We start from the raw sequence: 25,960 nt of genomic DNA on the forward strand, positions 1-25,960 counted from the left end.
ACGACCAGCCAACATCTGAACAGCGGATTATCACAGCTTCTTGACCATTATATACCTCTTGAATGGTCTTGATTCCCTGTTAATGGCATCCATGCATTTGTAAAGCGAGGAAGTGAAAGAAATGGTTGCAAAAGAAGAAAAGAGAAAACCTTATTTCACATTCACCTCCTGAAACCTTTTCACTGCACACACACAGCTCTCAGACACAAAGCTGCTTTTGTGTGGGGAGTCTGGGGTTAACAGTCCTGCTAAGGTCCAGAGACGAGGCCACTGGGAACCTCCATGCCTTCACTCACACGCTGATACTGATAAAGAAATGTTTGTATTAAATATATAAACGATTCTAAAAATGTGTTTCGTTAAATGTATTTTACTAACTATTAAGCTCACATAAATCATATTTTTCCTTCACTGTTAATGTAAATCTTTGTTGGTTACATTCCTCTCCCAACGGCTAACTGTAATCCTCATCAATACCCGTCTCTTAACACTGTCGAACCATTGGCCATGTCTGTGGACAAAAGTTTTTTCTAAAAGGCGTTAAGTCTTAAAGGTTTTGTGTCCACACTAGACTTTTCAGATTGTTTTCTAAACGTTTGCCATCCATAAACACTCAAATACACATGGAAAGTCTCTTCCCTTTCCTCTTCTTTTAATTAATCTGTGGTTGGAAAGTGCTGGGATTGAGCATTATCACAAACAAATGGTAAGGACCATGGCTAAATGGAATGTGTGACAAACATACACAGATATTTAAACCTTGCCTGGGTAAAACTCTGCTCTCTCTCTCTCTCTCTTTCTTTCTGCAAGTAATACAGATTTATTAGATAGTCCCTGTACCTCAAGGCTGACGATAACTTTGGCAATGCTACATAGAGAACCTTGATCAAATATTTATTGTACAACAGAAGCAGAAAACCATGTCAGTAGAGGTAGAAATAACTCGTCAAAGAGGGAGCCTAAGGCGAAAGAAAGTTGGCTTCATGTGGAAAACGGCCAAAACAACAAAAGCTAATTATCTACACCATCGTTTAAAAGTAATAATAATAATAATTTTAAACTTAACCCCAAAAACCAAATCACAACACTGACTTAGATTAGAATTAAAAACATTTCATTTTCATGCTCAGACATTCATCGTCAGGATGGAAAATTCAACTATTCACACAGTTATGAGCACACACAAAGTGCATTTAATTTATTTATTTATTTTTTCACAGATGGGAACATTTGTAAATCCTTTTGCAATGAGAACGACCATCCCTCAGCTCTGTGCGGTGAAAAGGACATGACAGGAGTGTGAAGACATTGTCGCAGGAGAATATGGATGTGGAAAAGAGGAGAGGATGTCAACTTGTAAATGAGCTGCTGAACCCTGTGAAACTCACTGTATTGGTCCACGTCCCCCCCCCCCGTGAAAAATCACCCATCACTGTAGTTTGGCAAAGACTGAGCATAACACCATAGACATTAAAGGCCGTTGGAATGGGCCCACTGTGGGTTTGGAAAGTTACAAGCATAATTTTGACTATTTTTGTATGTGTGTGACAGGTTTATGCATAAAACCTTGGTCAGGCTTCTGCAAGTGGTCAGGCCTCATGCGGAGAAAGTTGAAAAGAGCACTAAGTAGTTGTTGATGTGGCAACTTCAAAGACCACCCATAATTGCACTTCATGTATGTAGCCTACTCTATCGGACCGAACATAACATGTCTTGTCTTTAATTTCTTCTGTTTCTATAGAAAATACTTCGGTAGTTTGTGTGTGTTTATGGAGGAACAGTATCATGCTTCTGTTGAGCATTAACTTTCTGTAAACTACACAGCTGATATCTGTGCCTTATTTCTATTTGGCTTTCTTCTAAGATATTCAAATACAACTATAATATATTTAATAATATAATCCCATAATCTAATCAAATCCAGTAACATTGCAATGGACCCTGAAGTTACCTAACAAGACTAAGCGTGTCAACCTCATGGTGTTCACTGCTACAGGAAGTCAGGGTATCACCAAAATCACTAGGATTGATCCTCTGGGGACCATGACAAATGTACTGGCAATCATTTAATAGTTATTTCAGTCTGGACAACATTACCATCCATGTGTCATGCAGCTAACATGGTAAAAAGTAATGTCATCTAAATATTCCCGTGTTTACAATTGAGCGCTAAACTGAGATAATAAAGATATCCCCACCATGTTCCTGCAGCTTTGCCTCATTGATGAAGATACTGACACATTTTATAGCTGAAGTCAAGATCACTTTATTCTAACACATATTTTACACCAGTAAATGCCGTGAATCCCAGAGAGGAAACACCTACAACATCTGAAGCTGTTGTTGAATTATGGTAACCCTACCTTGAAGGGGGAATTTAGAGCGGGACAGGTCTTTGACTCACTCTTCACAGTCTAGCTTCCCAGAGAGAGTTTCTCTCTTTCTGCTACACCTCCACGCTGTTGTGAGTTAATGAAGAACAGAGCGTGGTTAGAAGCACTAATCAAAGCCAGCTCTGGAAACAGAGCCTTAGCTGCTGCTCATTTTTCTCCCTCACCTCTTGTTACTTTGTCTTTCCTCTACATCATCTGTACCTCTCCTCGTGTCCTCTCTCCTTACCTGTCAGTGACTCTGCTTCCTGTTTTCTCCCTCTCCTGCCAGTCTTTTCCAACGTCTCATACTCGTTTGTCATCCACTCTGCTCCTTGGAGATCATTGGTGACGTGCATATGTTGCTGATAGCGAGCCTATTGGAGGCCCCAAGGATCACACGGCCCATTAAGAATAGAGGAGGCAAATAACTCCAGGCCATCCAACCACAATGTCAACACACGTTGCACACACACACACACACACACACACACACACACGCACACACACACATTCATAACTCCACTATTTAGTTTTCAAAAGTTAATTATTTTTGCCCCATGAAAGTCATTTCTATATCTTAACATACATCCATGTGTGTTTTTGTGTCTTTCTGTGTGTGTGTTTGTTTGAATAGACACATCAGATTGTGTATCAGTGTGCATGCAACTTTGCGTTCACACATAATCCCCTTCATGTTCATTTATTCCTTTGTGAAAAATCACCCTCTATGTCCCAGCTGGGGAATCACTTCAAAGGCGCCATGCAGGATGAATAGCGTGTAACAATATCTTGTATTTGTCTATGTGAAAGAGGACAAGATACTCTGTCTTCTCTGCTGGTGCCGTTTCCTCACTCTGATTAATATGCCTTTGATTGCAGTTACAGACCTGTGCCCAAGCACACAGAGTTGTAAGGCCGCCTACTATTATAGCCTGCTATGTTACAAAGAGGGCACGTAAAAGTGACACACATTAAGTCACATTGATGTCGCTCTATCATTGTGATTGACAGCTGTAGCTTTAACTCTCTCTTTAAATGCTCTTTAAGAATGTATGTAGTGACCTGGCCATGGAAAGCAGTAAAGAGACAGCAGCTGGGGTGTTACGGCTCAGCGGATTACTGAGAATAGAAAAACCTGGCGGGTTGACTCAAAAGGGGGTTGGCAAAGGGAAAGGGGAAAGATGTGGGGAAAGTGCTTTCTTTACAATTACAACAAGATTCCAAGATAATTGATCAGTCTAGGAAACATGATATGTCCAGTGCACTGGACACTATAATTATTACTCCATTTTAAGCTTTTTCCGTCAGACAATCTGCGGTTTGGGCTGTTTTTTTCAATGCGTATAATCAGAATTGTGTTTTCTTTTATAAAATAACATTTTTCTCAACCTTTCTCATTAGCCTTTGATGACTCTCTGATATGAATTTTGAAAAGCAAATACATCGGCCTGGAAGCCTGAGGATGAAGATATGGCCTCATACTGTCACAGGAATATAAGAATACTGCTTCATTTAAATAGCTGAACGTTTTGTTATGGACTTGGATAGTTCATGTATATTCGTTTTGTTATATTAACATGTACTGCTAGTCCCTTCTGCCAGAAAAAATAGCCAAGATGCTTTTTTTGAGCAAAGTATGAACAATAAAGAATTGGAAAAGCAGTGATTAGAGAAATGATTCTTTATGGGTTCACTTTCAAGTGTAATAAGCTGATAAAACGATATTGTTATCAGGTGCAAAACTCAAGTTCCACAGCTGTAGACTGCATCTGTCAGATATTACGAGTATTCAAATTTAAAGACAATCCAAAAAACCCACATTTTATATTAAATGTTATTTGTAGCAAGAGTTGTTATTTGTTTTGTTTCAGCCTAAACTACGTAACAGTACGTGGTGATTCATGTGGTGAGTGTCTTTCAGCTGTTTCTGGCACTTTCTCACCTGTTTCAGCATCTCTCACAGCACTCAGTAACGTGACCACATACCAGCTTGATGACAGACAGGGTCAATATAGCGGATAACACTTGTGCGATTTGACACACATGAATGAATGAATAATGAAATATTAACAGGCTCCATGTGTCTTTAAGCCTTTTTATCACACAAATGGATCAGGTTTATGGGACAGCCAAAAACATCAACTGTGTGAGGATGCTTTGATTAATCTAAGAGCCGAAGAGGCTAAAAGAAAGAGGGAAAAGAAAGGGGGTATACATGGAGAAACGGATTGTGTGTGAGTGCCTTTGTCAAGGATTAAACATGTGGTTAAAACTAAAACTTGAGGCATATTGTTTGTGTTGTGGTTTTCAGTTCCAGTGACAAAATAAACTTCAGGAGTTTTTGCTTGTGAGAAAAAGTGAGTTTGCATATGTGAATCTGTCCTGGTATTTAGAGTGTGTTCATGTACAGTTGCAAAATAGTAACACACACGTGAAGAAACATGTAGATATATACACAAGGTAATGGTTCGCTGCGTCTAGATTATGCAGAATTGAGAAACTACAACAAAGGAACAGAAAGAAACCAATATGCTTTACAGATCAGACTAAAACAGCACATTTTCTGCAAACTTTTCTAAATGTTGTGAGAGTCATCACAGATCTCTATGGCCCGTTGAAAAACCTACTCAAGATGATATACCGCAATAGCATTCCGCCGATTTACAAAACCCATAACTGCATGACAACAGTATATCACCAGTCTTGACTTCAAAAAGCAGATTCAGCAGTGTTACCATGAACCTTAATGTGCCTCTGAGCTGCTTCTCGATTCCTCCCAGGCAACACTAAAGAAGCAGCTGAGGGTTTTTTGTTCCCGTGGCTGGACAGCACCAGGTGTGGTGTGGGTATGGATCCACCATCAACCTTACCAGCTCAACACCAGCTGTAGTTCATGTGGGTCAGTCTGGCATAAACTCACAGCTGAAACCATTAAAAAGGAGCACAACTGACGTTTAGTCTGAAGTGACTAGATTCTTTTTGAGGGAAATTAGGTAAACTTTTATTCACTGTATCTCAAGAAGTACCTCACTCTGCTGTTGTTATTGATATACTGTGCAAGAAACAGGATCTTGGGTGATGTGCAAGCTTTTGCAAAAATGTAAAATTTGATTAATGCATTTATGTGACAACAGTAGTGACGCATGACAAATGTTTGGTTCGCAAACCCTTTGGAAGGGCAACACAGAAGATCATAACTTAACACCACATCTTAGCTCCAATTAGCAAGGGCAGCAAGGGAAGTCTGGAGATAGAGCCTGCTTGAAAGAAAAGCAACTAATATCTGTTCTCTGCTTGGAAAAAAAGGGAAATTGTGCCAAGTTATGCCATGTTACGCCTACAACCTACAAGTGATTATAAAGCCATTGTCCAACACATTGCTTCTTCTTTGATTCAACATCTATGGCTAAGGACTTTGTTGACAGGCCATTGAGGTGGTCCATATGGCGGTGTGAGGGCACAGGGCTCGCGGCTCTCTGGAGGATGTAGAGGAAACCAGACAAAGGCTCAGCCAGCAGGCCCTCAGCCTCTCAGAGACTCAATGGAACAGTGGCAGATCCCCCACTGGGGCCAGTTGCCTGTACGTTCTCAAACCGAAGTCTGATCTGTGGAAACGGGCTACTTCAACATAATACGTTCAGCCATCCATACTCCTGCCTCCTGGGTCACGTGGTCTCTCTCTTTAAAGGTGAATAGTAGTTGAGGAATGTTTAACAATCTATTGGCATGTGACAGATTCACGTTTTTACTAACTCATGACCGACAACATGCATATTCACATACTGTTATTGAACAGCATGATGTAATGTGAGCTTTTAAAAAACAGCTTTGTAAAAGTGTTATCATGATGAGACTGTCAAGATCTTAGAATTAACAGAATTATAAAAAGGTGTACTAACTAGAAAGGAATCGAAGGTGACATGTAAAGAGCTTGTGACCTGACTTGTGATACAGACTTTTTAATTTATTTCAGTCTTCTTTGTTTGCTTTATTGGCATGACATTTATACATTGTTGTTGCCAAAACAAAAAGAAACAGTGGATAAAGGAAAAAAGAGAAAGACAGAGACAGGACAACATAAAAGAGAGTTGATCAAACTTGAAAGTCCTAAATGTTGTCACGTTTTTTTTAAGGTTCTAAAAAAACTCTTGAGGACACCTGCTTTGCCTTCGGACCTTCAGAGAAAAACCTGACGTTTGATTTATTCTCAAAAAAGTCAAAAAGGTACTTACCCTGTTCTTTGAGAGTGCCGAAAGAAATGAGAAAGAGATGGGCACCTGGAGTGAGGACCTCCAAGACAGACAGGTGGGCCACAGAACTCTCTTGTCTCTTCTTAACTCATTCGAATATTATTAGACGCTTCAAAGGTGTGAGTTGAACATAGCAGGTATGTTCAGAGTGTGTCCAACACGCCCAAATCACCTTAAATCACTGGAAACACATGATGCAAACACACATTTTCATTCAAAGTGTCTCCATCTGACCCCAAAATACACTAAAATGTGAGTGTGTGTCAACACTTACTTTCATTTTTGGTTTTAAGGTCATTTCTCTAAGCGATTCAGTGTGAGAAAAGAACTGAGTGTTATTTTCGGGAAGATGCAAACCCCGAGCTTGTTAATGCAGGAAAGAACAATTGAGCAAGAGGATGTGCTGCCAAATCTGCTTGTGTAACCTCACAACTACAGTCCATTCACCTCAGCAGAAGAAAGTAAATCTGTCTGATTGAGGCAGAAATGTTGAAATACTTGGATGAGCTGGGACTTCTCACATGTCACAAATTGGCCCCCGTTTAAACCTTGTGTGTCTGTGTGTGTGTGTTCAAGACAAATTACACACACACACACACACACACACACACACACACACACACACACACTTGAAGTTAGCCTTTGTGGCCTGTGAGAGAAGTCAATATGTGTTCATTCAGATGTCAGCTGATTCTGCTCCCTGCACCCCCACCTGTCTGTCTAGTCTCCATGGCATCATCTATAACAACGTTTTGAGATGTTAAACACAGACAGTCTGCACCGTGTGGAGCACAAGACAGATATTGAGCTTATAACTCCTATAAACTGGAGGATTTGTACTTATATGAGTAAATCACAAGCTTAGAGTAAAAAGCAGTTATTCTGCTTGGACTGCTTTTTTCTACTCATTTTCATGGTAAAGTGCACTGTCAGCAGGTGGTTTGCTTTCCCACAGCTGTCTCCAATAAATGGAAAAAAGGAAGGATAGAAAATATAATACCAACCACTTATGCACATTTTGGCAGGAGGCTGCGGTCCATCAGGACCAAGACCTCACACCACACAAACAGTTTCTTCCCGTCAGCAGTCGGGCTCATTAACAAAGCCCGGGACCCCCACTGACTCTGTCATCCCCAGGACAATTTCCTACCGGTCACTCCCCTGGACATCCCTATGTTTCTTTATTTAAACACACTCAATACTTTTAACATTACACTTCATCATACTTGTTTATAATACTGTTATCTGTTTGCTGTGCACTTTATTCTATATTCTATTGTAAATGTTAATATGTTTCTATTTCTTGCACTGTGTTGATTTTTGTTGATTGTTTAATGTTGTTGTTTAATGTTATGCACCACCCGCCATGACAAATTCCTTGTATGTGCAACATAGATTGGCAAGAAACGGTTCTGATTCTGATTCTGATTCTGATGTCGCTCTGGGATTCACAAAAAATGTGGCAAAACCCACTCTCTGTATACACGCCTGTGTATATACTAAATATAAGCGTTTGTTATCTGCAGAGTAGTGATTTCAGATTATATTTATATTGTGGTGTTGCATTTAGTTCAGTTGTTTGTATTTGTTTTAAACAAGCAAAAGTATTTCAGGTCTTAAAGCCTTGGAGTGTGCGATCAGAGCAAAAAACAAAGCTCACTGACGTTTTCATTTGAGAGTTTAGGAATAAACTTCTGATACACACACACACACATGCACACACACGCACACACTCACACACACACACACGCACACACACACACACACACACACACACACACAGACACCAAAAGTTCACATTTACTATACCATACCCGTGCACACACATACACCGGAGTGTTTTCTGTGGAAGATAGAAGTCTGGAAACTGACTTCACATCTGCATCTCGTTAAATACACTATCAATACCAAACACAACAGTGAGGATGTGTGCACTCAAACAGATTCAACATTTTTAGTCGGCTGTATAAAGCCAACTGTTTATGGATTCACTTAAGCTGAGAAGAGTTTCAGTCCTTTCCAAACAGCGGAGAGGTGTGTGTGTGTGTGTGTAAGTGTGTGTGTGTTGTTTCTATATTCCGCTTGTGTATTTATTAGAACCATGTAACGGAACACTTTACGCTGGAGTGAGTCATCTCCAGTTACACTTTTAGCATATAATTAATTTGGGCCAATGAAGTCCATGAGAAGATAAACTATGACTAAAAACAAACACATGCACACAAAAAATGTCTCCTGTTTCTTTTTGGAGCCTTAGCAACAGTCATAAGGACCATTTTGAGCTGAAGAAAATGCATTCTTTGCAAGGTGGGCAAATGTGATGTTTTCGGCTAGATGACGCAAATAAACTTAAAAAAAATAAATAAGCAAATAAAGAACACCATATATTAACTCCTTCTGGAGTTTGCTGGTCATGCCAAATATAATCCTTAACACACTACTGTTAAATTACAATATGTTGTGATTTGTGTGCGTGTCTCTGTGTGTGTGCGTGTGTGAGTCTGTGTGTATGGGATGGTTTGATGTCTAATGAGCGCTGCGCGTAATTTGGTGATCAAATTTTCCTGACGTCTCTCCAATGAAACCGGAAACATTTTTACAAAATAAAAGTATTAAAAGAAACGTCGTGAAAACAGAGTTCTCAATCGCTGACAAATGGTGAAGAATATAGCTATACTTCATTTTTTTAATCATTATTTTTTTGGTTTTAATGTGACACATTATCTCACTTGAAAGATAATTGTTAAGATGAAGCGTGTGCCTCTTAATGCTTTTATTTTGAAAGACAATACCGGAAGTAAAATGTTTTTGAGCTGGCTTGACAATGATGGATAATTTAACACTCCGGCACAGTCGCGTCTGTCACATCTCTTCTGGACTTTACTCCGAGCAGGATCAGATCTCGGCTTCATCGCAGAATGGATATGAAGCTGTTGGCAGTCGTGGCTGCGCTCACCTTGGTGATATATGCGCCTCCATCACAAGGTATGAACATATTTGCTGGTTCGTTGTCGGTTCAGGTTTATTTCGATTTTTGTTGTTGTTGCAAGTGATGATTATCTGCAAATTAAAGATTGTTTAACCATTATTTGCCAGGATGGATTAAACGGAGTGTTTCTTTTTTAGATAACTAAAACGGTGCATCAGGAGAAGAATGTTTAAATCAGTACTTTTCCATTCCACAATTATTGTTATTTTCTTAAAATAATAGTGTTTACTATAGAAATAACCCCAGTAGGCTTATGTAATTACTTTTTTATGTTTATGTTAATCATGATCCAAAGTATCATCCAAAGTATCGGATTTAATTAAAATACCAAAATTCAATCACATACAGTGCAAAAGTTGCCTAAATTAATGACAGCCTCGTGATTTTAATGAAAATATTATCTCCATTCCACAAATGTTAGTTAAATGGATACATCCTTGTTCTGGAGTGGCAAAGTACATTTTCCGGTGTGCGTAAAGCACCAACAGGCTGCTCATGTGGCTCTAGCAGTATCCAGTCGGATCACCGATCAACGTGTGTATTTGTTCTGCTCTTTGTTTTCATTTAATTACGCGCAAATGAGGCAGCTATAAGACAAAGCCGATGCTGGTCTACATGACGACATCATGTCACCCAACTTGAAGGTGTTTCGCCTTTTATCATGGAAATACCGTGAGATCATGTGTAAAAAACAATTAGCATAGAGCTTAATCTATAGCGGTGCTTCTCACCATCTGTTTGTGACCTCCCCAGTTTCCCTTTAAAAGTAGCCAAGTTACTGACAACAAAATAATAATTATTGTTTTTCATCTCATTCCATTTTTTTGTTCCGCTCATGGTGCACAATAAAGGGGAAAACTGATTCACAATCAGAACACAACTCTATTTATACATTTCATGACTTAAAATTAGCAGGGAGAAAAAAAACGTTATCTTGTCGTTAATGAATTCCGAATGCATTTCTACCCAACTAAATAAATACGCTGTTATGGATTTGTCATGTAATTTTCACGAAAAAACAAGCATAGTCCTATTTATTTTTCCACATTATTCAACCGTGAAAATTTCCTGAAAACTGCAATGGAAAGTACTCTCATCCATCATGAAGTTTAAGGACCACACAGTACACATGTGTTTGACTGAAAGAGAGTATTTATGGGTCTGATATGTCTCCTACCTCTGTGTGTGTTCTGGGGGGCAAGCCAAAACATGTTTTAAAGCTTAAATGTTTAGTTTTGATCAAATGTTAGTCAATGTTGTCGTCATCTCCCTGCCACCCTAAAGATGAACGGGTAAAGATAATGGATGGATGTACAGAACAGTACAGGGGCTGTTTGCATGGACATTTATCTGTAGATTTGTTGTGCATGCTTCAATTTTGATTGTCATGTGAATCATTTTCAGCTCTTTTAATTGTTGTGATAACGTTCAATCTTATTTATATCCAACAAAATATATCTTTCAGTATCCCAGCTTCCACAGAAGATCATTACCTTCATCTGATCGTGTGTTTTATTGCTTTCTTTGAAACATGCATGGCTTTAAATGTGTCTCTGATATCATCTTCTCTCTCAGCAAAGCCCATAAGTCTGGTGGAGAGATGCTACTGTCGTTCAACAGTCAACAGCCTCCCACGAGGCTACATCCGAGAGCTCAGGTTCATTCACACGCCAAACTGCCCCTTCCAAGTGATGTGAGTATTGTTTTTAATGCCCGCCCTCACACAGACACAGATTATTGCTTCAGTTTTCCACCCTGGTCTTAAAAATTCAGACAGGTTTCCTCCTTGTTGGACATTTCTCACCATCAATCTCAGAGAGGCGACAGGCCAGAGAAAAGAGTTGTGCATGCATGTGTACACACACGCCCCTCTGCCACTCGCTTTCACACACATGCACAGAAAGCATTTACTACAGACCCACAGATGCATCCACAGGAAGTGGAAAGTAAAAGGGAGGGGGAAATTGGAAGCAGTTTTGTTTTCAACGGGAAAGCAATAATTGTGGGTTTTGTAATTTGGTTTGTTTTTTTATTTTCACGCAGCAGGTGTTACCTTGTACTGCACTTACAACCTTTGGGCCTGATCTCCTTCACTGTTACGGCCTCATCATTTACAAATTAAAGTGTGGAGCAGAACAGCGCATTTGGTTTCAATAGACATGAAAACTTCAGGAACAGTTAAATGTCGGGGGGTAATCGGCAGATCTGGAAGAGGGAAAAGGGTTTTTGTGACTCAAAAACAGGACGTGTGCGCCAAAGGAGGCATGATCTGCCACATAGAGACATATGATCCAGTCTTGACCCATTCTGTAAATAACTGCAGGGTTATGCTGGATTTAGAAAGTAGCTTGTAGCCACATGTTGATGGATTGATCTCCATGTACTCAAACCTTTACAGCACATTAAGTTCAATCAAGTGTGAAATATCTGATGCAGCATCAGATGTATAGTAAAATAGTGATTGGTCGCCACTGTGAAAAAGTTCTCTGTGTGTGTCAAACTGACAAGGCAGTGGTAATTCAGTCTGTTTAATAACACAATTTCAAGACACCTGTTGTCACAGGTTTGCATACCTCACCCTTTCATCTTCAACTGAGGCATAAATGACATCATACTGAACTCTTTTCCCTTTTCTGATCAGTGCCAAGCTGAAGACAAACAAAGAGGTGTGTGTGAATCCAGAGATCCGGTGGCTGAAGCAGTACCTGAAGAATGCCATCCACAAGTAAGTGGCGACAAATCGGACTAGTTTTCATGAATTGTGTGTGTGCTGCAATACATGGTTCTGCTGTCATATCAACCTGTAACTCAGAACTCTGCAGGAGCTCTACAAAGTCACTTCCACTCTATATAAATTTAAAGTAAGAAATGCAAATGTGCATTTGGACATCTATCAATAGATCGTTGTGGGAGTGACAGCTTCTAAATGCTGGTACATGACCAAGTGGGAGTGGAGATGGGTTTTGATGTGGGATATTACACATCATATATTAAAACCATGTTTAATCTTCTCTTACGTTGTTCTGTGATCATCCCTAATCATCACAAGCCACAGGTTTGTGGACTTATACCACACTTGAATAAGTATTTTGCTAAACAGAGGAAGGAGACGCTTTTCTTAAAAACGCTGGCACCATAAAGTTTATAGAAGGGATCAAGTTGCCATCATGAACTCTGTGCAGTCATATATTTCTGAGGATTGAGCAAACTCTGCACTGTGGTGTGGAGGTAGATACGTGTTTGGGGATGCAATAAGGGAATTTCCTTTCCACAAGACGAAAACTAAATGATTCCTGCAATCACTGACCCAATGAGGTTGTTGATGCTCCAGCCTCTGACATACACACTCAATACCCGCCCCCAGTCCCGCAGTCAGACTGTCTGTCTCAAGGATGATTGTGGAGCCCCTGACTCGTCGAGGTGTTAACGGTCGTCTGCATGACAAAACAGCCCACGAAGAGAGTAGACGGTGATCAGACCTAATGTGTTTCCAATTACACATACACTGCAGGGACAAGCCTATTTACAATGTGTCTAAAGGCACGCGATCGTAAGTCATGTGTTATTCTACTCTTTAGTCGGGTAAATAAGAGCATGATTGGCTTTTTCATCAGTTGAAATGTGGCCCAGCATCTACAGAGTAATTTTCCAATGTCAACAATTAAACTGCCCACCCATGTTCAGTTCTTTGTACTGTTAATACACGGCCGTGCTGTGGTATGTGTATATCACTCTGCAAATGCTGCAAATGAACGTACTGCAAAATTACATATTCAGGAATACGATTTTTCAAAACAAGTTTTCTCCCAACAATGAAGTCAATGAACAATGAAGTCAAAAGTTTACAAAAATCTTTACTTGCAAAGAAGAACACACCCTGTCAACAAGTAATTTACTTTGGAGTCAGAGACGGCCAAAAGGGGACTGATTAACCATCTGTAACTGAATGCATAAATACATTCAACTTCATTTGGCTTAAATGTTAAGCTCTTGATTGTGACTCAAAAACATTTTGGTCGTGTAAACTTGAAGCAGCTGTTTTGGTGTAAGAATGCTGGGACTGAATACATTCTGAATTTTGGCACCATCTCTTTGTGATCCTGGCATCCAGGCATGGCTTAACAAATACTCATTCATTTTCAATATGGTGTTAAGTTACATTTTCACATCAAGTGTTTGGCCAAATTAACATAAGACACATTGTGTTTGTCATTCAGCTGTAGTTGTGCTGCATAATTAGTTCTTGTTGGTTTAGAAAAAATCAGAAGTAAGCAACCACCTGCGTGAAACCTCTGCACCAAATACGATTTTGGCATTTTGTCTGTTGTTCTATAACACTCACATTGAATTTGCTTTTTTTTCTTCCAGGATGAAGAAATCCAAACAGGTCAACTAAAACCTCCTGCCGAGATCCTCCTGAGCCATCACTGAGGGTTTGAAGTATGCATCTGTTGAACAGCACTTATCCCGGCCGGCTGCCACGCTGCGGCCTTTTGCGTGAAATGAACCTACAACTCTTCATCGTGTACACCAATCCACCAGTCCTCACCATCACCCCCCTCACAACTTATAGAGATAATAGACGTTATTAGTGCAAAGTGCAATTATATCTGTGAGTGTATGTTTTTCTAACTATAATGTAGATACCTTTTTGTTAATGGACATCAACAGTAAAGAGCTACTTTTTAAAAAGGATTTTCCCATCCCTCAAGCCTCTGTGTCATTTAAGAAAAAGATCGACTGCGGGGTCAAAGTGTTAAAGGGAGAGAGGTGATGGTCAGCAGGAGGATTTTCTCCACAACAAACATGAGTCAACGTCCCACTTGCATGTATCAGAGTCCAGTCATCTGCTAAAACAACAGAATCCAGATTATATCTAATTCTTAACATGGGATCTGTTTAACTGGATCATCTCTGATTTTAAATTGTATAAAATTGACAACAGTGTAAAGTTTCTGTTCGTTGACTTTGCCAAGTCGTATTTCGTGTTTCAAGTTAATTGGCACTGTGGAATTTCAATGGGTCCCAGACTGAATGTAAGATGTATAAAAGATCCTAGTGAAAATTACTATTACAATGTTTTTGTGATGGAAATTGGAATGCCAGAAGAGCTGGAGCATTTCCTGAGCTGTTCTGTGGCTGTGAACCTTTGTTACCCAACATGACGGCTTTTTTCACTCTCAGAGAAAAGCGGAACATCTGGGTCCCAAACCCGTTTTAATTGAGCACCAATGAGTCGAAATTTACTGGAATCATAAAGCTGCGTCACTTAACAAGAGATGTTAAGAGCCAATGGTGACACTCACCAATCACAGTTAGCTGCCTTATCAAATCAGTCAATTCTGATTGAAATAAACCTTTAGTATGAATGTCCATTTCAAAGAATGATATACTGCAATTTTAATAGGTTACCACATCAGTAGTTAATCACAAAGTTATACCGAGAGCCACAGTTGAGAAAGTATACTGACAATAAATAGATGTACATAGATGTGACTACCTACGACTGTTATGCAGATAGCAATGCACTTTATATCTGATGTATTCATGTTTTAACAACAACATTTACTAAGTCTGATCATTAAAATCTGTCTTTTTGTCTTTTTTATGTTAATCATGTTGTTTGCATTCTGTTCGTTTTGATAATTGAACGTATAGCTGCATTTAACTGTTAAAGCCTGGAGATCCATTTATCTATTCATTTTAATCTCCTTGTCACATGTACAATTAATATTATACAAATGCTTTATTTTTGTACTCATTTATGCATTTCTATATTAAATCTAAACATTTAAATGAAGGAACTGTATTCTCACAATTGAGTCACACAACCAAACTTTTCTTGTAAAACCTGTTGGTCAGTAAAATAAAACAAAAGGAACTCTATGTAATGCTTACTATTTCAATGTGTGCTTTGCTTTACATGTTACGAGCCTTTTACCCACTGATGCACACACGCACACAGCCCAGTTAAGCGGCTCTTTACGTCTTTATATTTAGTGTAAAGCAATGCTTTCCTAGAGCCAACACACAGCTGCTGTAATCTTACTCTACCAGAAGGTCAGATGGTAAATCTAAAGACTTTGATGTGTCAACATATGTTCAGCTTTACTCACACGGGCAAATGAAAGGCAAGGACAATGATCCTGCCTGTTATTTAACTATTAACTCAACAAGCCACCATTAGGAAACATTAGAGCAAAAAGAGATGAACTTTTAACTTCCCTCTAAGGGAATTGTGTGAGGCGGAGGGCGATAGTTTATGTGATGAGACTGGGCGGCTGATTGAAACATCAGGGAGAGATAAAGGGCCGTGAGTGCCAGTCCAAAACCAATTTGTCTTTGTTTACTGATTAGCTTTGAAGTCTGGTTTTAGAGGGATAAAAGCAGAGTCAGCAGCACTATTGTGTGCGATAAAGCCATTGATTTAGCCACTTATTTAGCTCTGGTGTGCCAGTTTGGAGTGGAAATGTATCAGATACAATCACTGTATGAACTGATTGTGTTAAACTGATACCAAGTATTAGTAGCAAGTATTTTCTTCCCCGATAATGTGAAGATTGGGCAGCTTGTCTCATGTGACATGTCATCATACAAAGGGCAAATATTCATTTAAGTGTTAACTATTTGTAATCTAAATAAATCATTAAAAAAAGTGTTCACTTAGAATATATATAATTATATTAAACTTAAAATCGTCGTTTGCCTTCAATTAACAATATTTTATTATACTTATCTACATTATCTCTGATCTTTGTGGGTTGCTCAACATAATACATATGATATGTCCCCCAATTAAAAGCAGTTGTTTGTAATAGTTCTTACCTATTTTTGGGATCACTGCCAGCACCCACCAGTTAAAACATGCAGGCGGTGTAACTGGCGCCACGAAGCCTGAGGTGCACTAAAAGTTATATTTTATGTGCATATTACATTTACCAGTAAATGTGAAGAATACAATGCAAGAAATGTCTGAAAACGTCACATTGCTTGTAAAATTAGCTCATCATATAAGAGGTGTTGTGTCTGATAAACAAAACAGCTCATTTCAATTCATAAAGACGTTTCTAGAACAAAGTCTCCATTCAACAAGAGGCCGTGGAAAGTAAATGAGGCATGGTAATGCACTGATGCCTCTGCCAGTCAAGTTTACTGAAGTGTAACAGAACAACATGATTAAATAATTGGCAGATTTACACAAGTGATCTTTCACAGTGTCGTCATGTTGGTACTTGAGGCTCGCTGGGCACACAGCCTAAATAAAGACCCCACAGATCTGTTCACTCCAACGTTTTCACAAATTCATCACCTGAGAGAAGAGCACATCGATCTGAACTGTGACTCGCTGCCACTTGGAGAAAAAGAAGATGAACAGAGAGAGCAACTTTTAAAATCAAGAACTCAGTGAATCCAAGTCTCTGTTTTATAATATTGTAAAATGTTGGCTTACTCAACGGCTGAAGAATGTTCGAGACAGGAGAAGACATATGAAATTCATATTCAGCATTGCCTTCAAAACTCTGTTGGGGTCTGGAGTTGAACCGCAATGTCAGGAGAAAAGTGACACCTTGACAGACGAATAAAGATTTGTCATGTGAAAGGCAAGAAATGACACAGAAATAGAGGATGAGTGGGGCATATGTGCTCATTTAACTTACAGTACATGTTCCCTCCAACTATAACTGTAAGGGCTCCCAGATGTGCAGCCAATGACACTCCACTTAGTGGTTATTCATCATGAAAAACTGAACATGAAAATATGAAATTTTAGTATATGTGTGTGCGTGAGAAGGTAACAGGGGTCACGTAAAGATACTTCAAAACGGTCCCATGGACATTTCTCTCCCCGGTCAGACCAGTAATAAAAACTACAGGGTGGTAAAATTAACCTTGGGTCAGCTTTAATGTGTGTGTGTGTGTCTATCAGTGAGTATGTACATGTATACATGTGTGATGTCACTTCCTAACTCTACTCCAAGACCATTAACTTTGCTTTAGTGCAGTACCTCCAGGCATGCTGGCAGCTGCACACAGCAATTTAGAAGCCCTTGTAGTTTGTCACTACCCGCAATGTCGAGGGATCACGGTAATTGCCCTGTGGATTGTATCAGGTGGTTAAAACGCAGACACTTCCTCGTTAATGTGGTTTGACCACGGAAGAGCGAAATGCTACAACTCAACAATGATATTTTTTTCAGAAATTAAAACTATCAGGCCAGTTACTGAGCAGATGATCTGAATAGTTTGAACTGGAAAGATGAAGATGTGAGTGCACACAGATCTGTTGCTTTGCTGTCCGCTGAACTTGTGATTATATTTGCTTGTGCTCCATGAAAATGTGCTGGTCCTTTGGACTAACTTCCTTCCATATAGTAACTGCTACATCCACGCATAAAGAAAAACATATTCATGAAATGATGTGTGTTGTTCTGCTGAACTCTTGGACTTTAACTTTTTTATTTTGTAGCTTTTAGGAAGCCTATTAATAAGAGACAATGGAATAGTTTTGCACTTATTTGATCTCCCAAAGGAAAACTTAACATTTTCTGTTTTGACCCCGTCAACACTTAACTGAGAGCACAGGGTCAGCTACTGCGGGGCAGACACTTGGCTGTCATGTGGGATTGATCTTTGGTTTTTCCAAATTACTTGGCACCCAGCTTTAGATTCCGAAACAGTACAATATAGAGACAGCTGTATCCGCAGCTCCTGCTCTCTCTCAACCACAGCTCCCCACTTCTGTTGTTATTTACCCCCCTTTTGTACCAGACCAGGCCACTGCCCTGGGGTACCATGTGCACCAAAATCACACTCCCCAAGGGAGACATTAGCAGAGTCATAGCTGTTCTTGTATCAGATGACCCATAACACATTTCCACGAGTGCACACTCTCACTCTGAAAAATCCCAAGTAATGATTTGTAAATTACTTGTTGATTGCGCAAAGGGGGGCACTGAGTGTTGTTAATTGCCTTAACACTGCCAGTGACCCGCCAGAACATTAATCTTAATTATGACAAAATTACTCAGCTGATTGTCTCTGAAGAGTCAGTCACTGCGATGGCTGTGAAAGTGACCAACATGCAGTTTGTAACAGCGGCATGTGAGTGTCTGTTTGAGAATGAATGGGAGGCTAATAGAGGGGCCCCTATGAGCGGTTAAAATAGCCCTCCTGTAGTCTCTCTACCTTTCATGTGCTAATATTGTTGAGGTTATGAGTCCATAACACCATCCGTCTTCACACAGATGTTTGCATGGACATGGGGGCCTTCCCTCCACAGCTATGGTCCAAATTCCTTCAGTGTGATTCTGTTTTCAAATTCAGGAGAAACTATGGAAAGACTATGGATGAGACACAAAGGAGTCACACACTCATGAGGACGGTGGGAGGCCTCGGTCCGCGGGGCCCAGCGAAGCTGAAACTTCACAAACTCCATTCGTCTCAGGATTATCACCCACATCCTAATTGGTTGATCGACCCAGGTGCCTCCATGTGTGTTTAATGTCTTCCCACATGTAGCTCTGAGTGCCATGTGACACCCAAAAAGAGTGAAAGAAGAAGACCATGAAGGATGTGACTAATCTTAAGAAGAACGAAACAATTACGGCATTATGTGGAGATGAAACCAATGTACTGTACTCGACTCATATCCAATACCACAGAGTATTTTCACCATGAAGACGATCACAATAAAGCCCCTTCTGTTTGGCTGCAGTGTGACTCAGTGCCTGAGCACGCTGTCCAGATGCAACAGGCGTGAAGGTCTGATGCCTAATACCTTCATTTCACCCACAATATATCTGATTAGCGTTTTGATATATTTGAAACCCAACAAAGATGTGGGTCTTTATTTCATTATGCAGTTAGTTGTGTTAGTTTGATTCAAAGCTGAGCCAGCACAAGAAATCCTCGACTGAAGGACCAGAACATCCACACTTATGATGATCTCATCACACAGCTCCAGCTTGTCTCTGGTGTTTCATAACCTGCCCTTTGATTGCCTTTTGCTCAGTTCGCAGGAAATCCTATCGCACCAAGGAAGAGGTGAAGTAAAGTTGTGAATCTGAAGTCATGAGCACAGGGGAACATTATAGAACATCCACCTTGCATTGGTGCATTTGTTTCCATCCATCTAGCCCACTTAACGAAGCCTTCCTGGACTCACATATTGTTATAAGAGAACACTGAACGCAGACAATCCAGTTGTCTGTTGCAGTTTACATAAAACACTTCAAAGAAACTGGAACAAAGGCTTTCTAATACCCAGACTAAAAGGAATTCTCTCTCAATCTGGTATGAATTCTGTGATACATGAAGGAGATCCAGTAAAGGGGAACGGCGTTTGGCTACTGCCTTTAATAACAGCAATTATTTTAAAGAATAGAATAATTTCCTTCATCCTCCATCACAAATTCAATTTAGTCCAATCAAAAATAAATAATTGCTGCATGTGTGTTCCAGTGGGTCTTCTTGTGACAAGTCCAGGTTTTACATCTCATGAAAACTGGGTCCGAGTTGAGTTGAGAGTCTGAGCGTCTTACAACAGTCTTACAACACTGCAGGCCAAGTTGGACGCAACAGAGACAAATCTGGCATGGCTCTTGTCTTGAAGAGGCTGCAGAGGAGTGTTTTTCTTCCTTTGGCCTCTTTATTGAAGCTCACAAATCAGGATGCAGTTTTTCGCTGTTTCTATAGGACTCATTTTAAATGTACAGCCTAACACTGCCTCTTCAAAAATAAACATTTCCATTTATTTTCCCATGTAACAAGTCTGTGTACACTGGCACAGAGACTAAACAGAACCATACATGCAATGATTAAAAAAGAAACAAGTTGAAAGATCTAAAGCAAAAGTCTGTGACATCTCACAGCTGCCGCAGCTGGAGCTTTGTAACAAGTTAAAGACAGTTGACAGAGTTGGAAAACTCTACCTGAAACATAATTAGTTAAGAAACTAATTAAATTGATATAACTACTATGTTACTACATAAACAATGGGTGCACGCATATTGAATCTGTTTTCTGAAGGTTACTTTCTGATTTGTGTAATTGCTACTCTCACTCACACATAGTTTGGATTAATGTTTGTGCTAAAGAATGAAACAAGAAGATGCAAAGATAGTATAGGTAGTTTTTGATGCAACAAAATATTTTTTCTCATTTTTTCTCACTTCTTCTAGTGGTATTCACACAGACAGTTTGGGTTCTGAACATGCACATTGCTTAGCCTCCAGTATTGCTGCTTGCAGCATTCAAGTATTGAAAAGTTTAAAACGGCTACGTACCTTTGCAGATTAAGTGTTCCCTTGATGATCACACAGTTGGAAAAGGTTTTATTTTTTTTTACTTTCTACCGAGGAACTTGGTCCTTTAAAAACTAACATTCTTTTAAAATTGAAAATGGATTTTTAGAAGAATAAAAAAAATGCAATAAAACATTTTCCTAAAAACACATGGGTAAATGTCCAGCTTCAGCTTCACATTTAACAGAGGACATACATGCTATGTTAATGCTGGCATCAAATAACCTTTTACATTTACTCCCCCTCACACACTCACACAGTGATCCCTCACTTTCCCAAGCTGGAAACTTGAACAAAGTTGGCAAAACAGCCAACATGTGAATTCTCAATCTGTGGGTGCAACTGAAGATGTCTCTCCACCTGCAACATGAGGTTAAACTGTGTGATGCTGTTTCTCCTCAAACTCAAATTGTCATTAGAATGAGCTTTACTGTCCTTTCTTAGTTTTGTTTTTTTCTTACAAACCACAGCTAGAGAAACTAGTGATGAGCGTACGTTTTCAAGCAGTGAGAGCCTGCAGTGCTGGTTTGTAGATCAGCTGAAAATGCTCCGGAGAATCATCTAATAATTCTCACAGCACAAACAGATGTTATGTATGAATCTACTGACAGTTTGCTATAGTCACTTACAGGAACAGTTTGAAGATTTTAGAGGACGTCAGAGTACCAGCTGGCACTCGGCAGTCACAGGCCGAGGGATGTTTCAAAGTTGAGGGCAACTTTCGGGTGCCCTGGTAGGTCACTGGGTAGAGTGCTTACCATTAAGGTAAAGTTCTGACTGCAGCCATTCACCATTTTACCAGTTGCTAGGCAAACAGAGCGTATGTCCCAAAAATGTGATTCAACTATTAACGATTCCTCTACCATATGATGGTATATTCTGATGCGGGACTTTGTTTTAAATACATTTTGCAAATGACAGAAAATAACATTTCTGGTTGAGCTACATCTGCAACTCTCCCGCCTTTTATCTGCCCAAGTGAAGTAATGTTCTCACTAAATGTTCATGAAGTCAAACTACCAAGCAGCCAGCCATACCGATCTTTCACAAACTCACTGCCAAGTTCTCAAGGCCACTAACAGAGACAATCATGCCAACATTGACAACCTCCTTTACTGACACACAAATACACCCAAATTCATGCTAACAGGGCCCCTTCCGCCTTCAGAGGGTCTGTAATTTTCACAGTTGTGGACAAATCTCTCTGTTCTCTCTTAGCAGAAGGAGTTTCATTGAGCCTTGTGACAAGCACTGTGACAAACATTTCTGCACCCGCTGTTGATGGTTAGCTCAATACACAATTGTTTATTTGAGCCACCGATCCCCTGCAGGGTTTTTATTACTTGCATTCAACCATCAAGACTTAATAATAAAATGACTTGTCAGCATGTCCTGGGTGAAGTTTCAAACACAATAACACTGACACAAAAGTGAAAGCTGTGGTTAATATTTGTCAAAACAAAACTTAAATCAAAAGAACCAAAACTATTGAAAAGGCTTTTCATGTGTATCTAAAAAAAATAACTGACAGATTATGTTGCATATCTTTGTCGCTATCCGTGTGCTGTGATGTTTAAGGACATAGCTGTTCAGGAAAGATGACTATGCTGATACCGTTGAACGGGCAGCACATAATTCACATGCTTGTCCTTCATACAGAAACATTTTAATGGATATAAAAGAAGGTTGAATTAAAAAAAAAAACACCATAACATTGAAAATATGTCAGTATCAGTAATGATTTAAATATGTAGGTCATACAGACATGTGGAGGACGAGGGCAAGGTGAGAGCGTCTGTCTTGCTTTTCAGAAAAAGTGAGGAATTGGACTTTGAAAGCACGAGAGAAGTAATAAGAGAAAAGAGAAATAAGAGAAATGTGGATATGGATAAACAGAGAGTTAGAAAGATTCATTTTCCTACACTTAAAAAAAATACAGTGTAACTGATTGTGTGTGCATGTGCGTGTGAGAGAGATGAGTGGCTGCATTGTGTGTAATTTCCTCTGGGGTCAAAGAGCATCTCACACCTTCTCAGGCCTGTTAATTTCACTCCAGAGATTGAAGCAGTTATTGCAGTCCCATTCAGTAATTACACTGCGGGCCAGAAAAATGCTTAAGGTTACGTCCATGTTATTCTGCCTTTCCAGCCCCTGGGATGGACCTGGAAATTGCTCTCAGTGCTGTTTCTTCGGAACTCATTACTTTGGCTCTCAGTGTACATATTGTAGTGCTTATGAATGTGAAATCTATTCCAGTTGCCATTGCACAAGCACAAGAATATAAACAGAATAAATCCACAAGAGTTTACCTAAATTCTGATCGTTCTTCAGGGACATATGCCTGATTGCACCACTAAGTCTGATTTTCTCTGAATTCTTTTTGCCCATAATTCTTTTTAGTTTACTTTTTTTTTTTTTACATTTATTTGAAAGCCATCGACTGAGGATTTTTCCCAGCACTTTGTGTCCAGTAAAGCATGACATTTCCCACATAGCTTGGAGTAAGATGGTTCCTGGCACATTTTGAAAGTGCCTGTTGCTGATCAAATGCTGATAAAATTGCACAATAAGTGATGTTGAGCCTTAATGGTAAGAGTTTACAGCCATGCTAGTGCCTCCACGAGGCTGCAGGCACAGTCATGATTTGAGCTAAATGCTAATGTCAGCAAGCTAACATGCTCACAACGCTTATATCCTGCTGTTTAGCAGGTATAATATTTACCATGTTCACCTAGTGTTAGCATACGAACATTTGCTAATTTGCACTTAACACAAACTACTGAGGCTGATGTGAATGTTATTAGTGTTGAAGGTATTTAATCACAAGCCAAGGAATTGGACAACATTTTAATTTTGACCGTATGATGGCAATAGATGAAAAGTCAGATTATCACCAAAGTATACTTTCTCTACGTCTGGGCATCATGATCATGTCTGAATCAAATTCGTTCAATACTGATTTATTTCAGTCTGGACCAAAGAGATAGACCAACACACAGACTGCAAAGATGCAGCCATCTCATTTCATTATTCAAGTGTAAATATTAGGATTCTATCAAACAAAATGAACATGTATGCATAAGCAAAGGAAATGAGGCTTGTATGTGTGACTGGAGATGCTTTCATCACAGAACACTACTGTATGGTCAGAGTAAATGTTTACAGAAACACAAATGGTGTAATTGGCTCTCTGGCAAATTGTATCTGATGCTCCTCAAGCTGAATTCCAGCTAGTCTATGTTTGGTCTTCTGCTCAAGATGATTCGACTGCAAAACAATTTTTACACTGACCTCCATCTTTAACAACAAGTTTAGTTTCTGAATGACAGTAACTGGGAAAGCTGTGTTTCACACGAGAATCCAGTGTGTTATCATGTTCAAATCTAATGAGGATGAAAATGACAGCGTTTCTGGAAAATTGAGAACAGTGTTTTGGAATGACTCTTTGGCAGACTTTTCAAAAACAGTCCTTGTTTCATTTTGTGCTGGAAATACCCATCCACCCACACACACACACACACACACAGCAGACACACACAGCAGGGGGCCAGTTCCCTCTCTGGCAACCACAGACCCTGATATTGGGTAATGTTTCACTGTTTGGTCTTGGACTGATGCTTCACAGTGATGCACTAGCCACTACTGAAAACCTGCCAGCACAGGCAGTGAGGATTAAGGCACACGGGAGAAAAAAGAAAAGCAGTTATGCCACAGTCGACATTGAATAGAAGGAGAGTAAAGAAGTACATGTCTAACTTGGAAGGAAGTGCCAGAGAAGGATTGCACCACAGAGACTGACCTCCAAAGGATGGGAGCCTGTTTAGGTTTCTCATGTTCTGGGAAAATGTTTACACCTACACCTACAAGGTTATGTTTTTGTTTTACTTAATCAGTTTGTCTGTCTGGGTGGATCAGCTCATAAACCTACAAACGGATCTTCATTATGTTTTGTCAACTGAATAGTGTTGGTCTGTTGACAAAACAAATGATTTTGTCAACACAGTTGAATATTGGCGGAACGATCAATTTGTTTTCGCTGTTCTAGATTATTAGTTATGGCTACAAAACAGATATGTATCGCGTCAGCTCAACATTCCTGAGCTGACGAATTGTGAATGGATGCCTTTTACTGCTGAAGCAGTTGTTGATCACTTGTAGTCCCCGCCGACTATTTAGGAAGAGGAACTGTCTTTCATGTTAGTCTTTAAGTGTGAATAAGTGCATGATTAATGTAATGATTAGGCTGGTATCCATAAAAATATGGATATAAATCTGGAAACGCTGTTTGTCTCAAGCTTAACCCAGACAGACTAAGTGAAAATCAGGTGCCAAAATTGACACTGACAGATTTCTGAAACATATATATTACTGCTCTGGAAATTAACTTTACATCTTCAAAGTCTAACACGCTGTCGCATATTATAGTCACATTACAAAGCCACATGTCCATATGTGTTGTATTGTGTTAACTCCTCATGTAGTCTGTGATCTTCGCAGTTATGACTGTGGAGAGCACAGGAACAGGACTCAGCGTTCCTCCAGAGGGATGAGCTCTCTGGGGAAGCACAGTATCCGTTAAAACAGATATTGAGTTTGTTATTTTACCTCCGGGGGGAGAGAGGATCTGTTTCAGATGTAACTGCAGGGTTGCTGGCATGGATGTTTATTTGTCTTTCTCAGTGACAGAGGCTGTTATCAGTCACTAAAGTTTGAAGTCTGAAGGAACACCGGCAGCCTTCCGCCATTGATCATAATCCAATGGAACATCACCTGCAGATGGTGGTTTATTGTTTATTGTTTATATGGATTCCCATTCGTTTTTACCAGGGTAACAGCTATTCTTCCTGGGGTCCATGGTTAGTCCCACGGGCTGATGCTGGTACAACAAATATGAACTGTGATCACATTAAGACAACCAAGCAAACAGAAGTGATAACTAGCAACCACGGCGGATCACATGGCACTGAGGCAACCCTCGTTTGACCAATAATTGTTTTAAAGGTCAATTTCTTAATTTCTGCTTAAACTACTTAATTAAAATCACAG

At 39.6% G+C, this 25,960-nt stretch overlaps 1 protein-coding gene across 1 annotated transcript; it reads left to right on the forward strand.

The window, feature by feature from the left end:
• Positions 1-9,499: 9,499 nt before the first annotated feature.
• cxcl12a (chemokine (C-X-C motif) ligand 12a (stromal cell-derived factor 1)) lies at positions 9,500-15,233 on the forward strand. Its single transcript, XM_076077067.1, has 4 exons — positions 9,500-9,607; positions 11,187-11,304; positions 12,253-12,336; positions 13,980-15,233. The coding sequence occupies exons 1-4, from the start codon at positions 9,541-9,543 to the stop codon at positions 14,005-14,007; spliced, it is 297 nt and encodes a 98-aa protein (XP_075933182.1). The 5' UTR covers positions 9,500-9,540; the 3' UTR covers positions 14,008-15,233.
• Positions 15,234-25,960: the final 10,727 nt, after the last annotated feature.

This window comes from Anarhichas minor, unplaced genomic scaffold (assembly GCF_050575085.1).
Source record: "Anarhichas minor isolate MPS153535 unplaced genomic scaffold, ASM5057508v1 ptg000058l, whole genome shotgun sequence".
In the NCBI taxonomy this organism is placed as follows: Eukaryota; Metazoa; Chordata; class Actinopteri; order Perciformes; family Anarhichadidae; genus Anarhichas; species Anarhichas minor.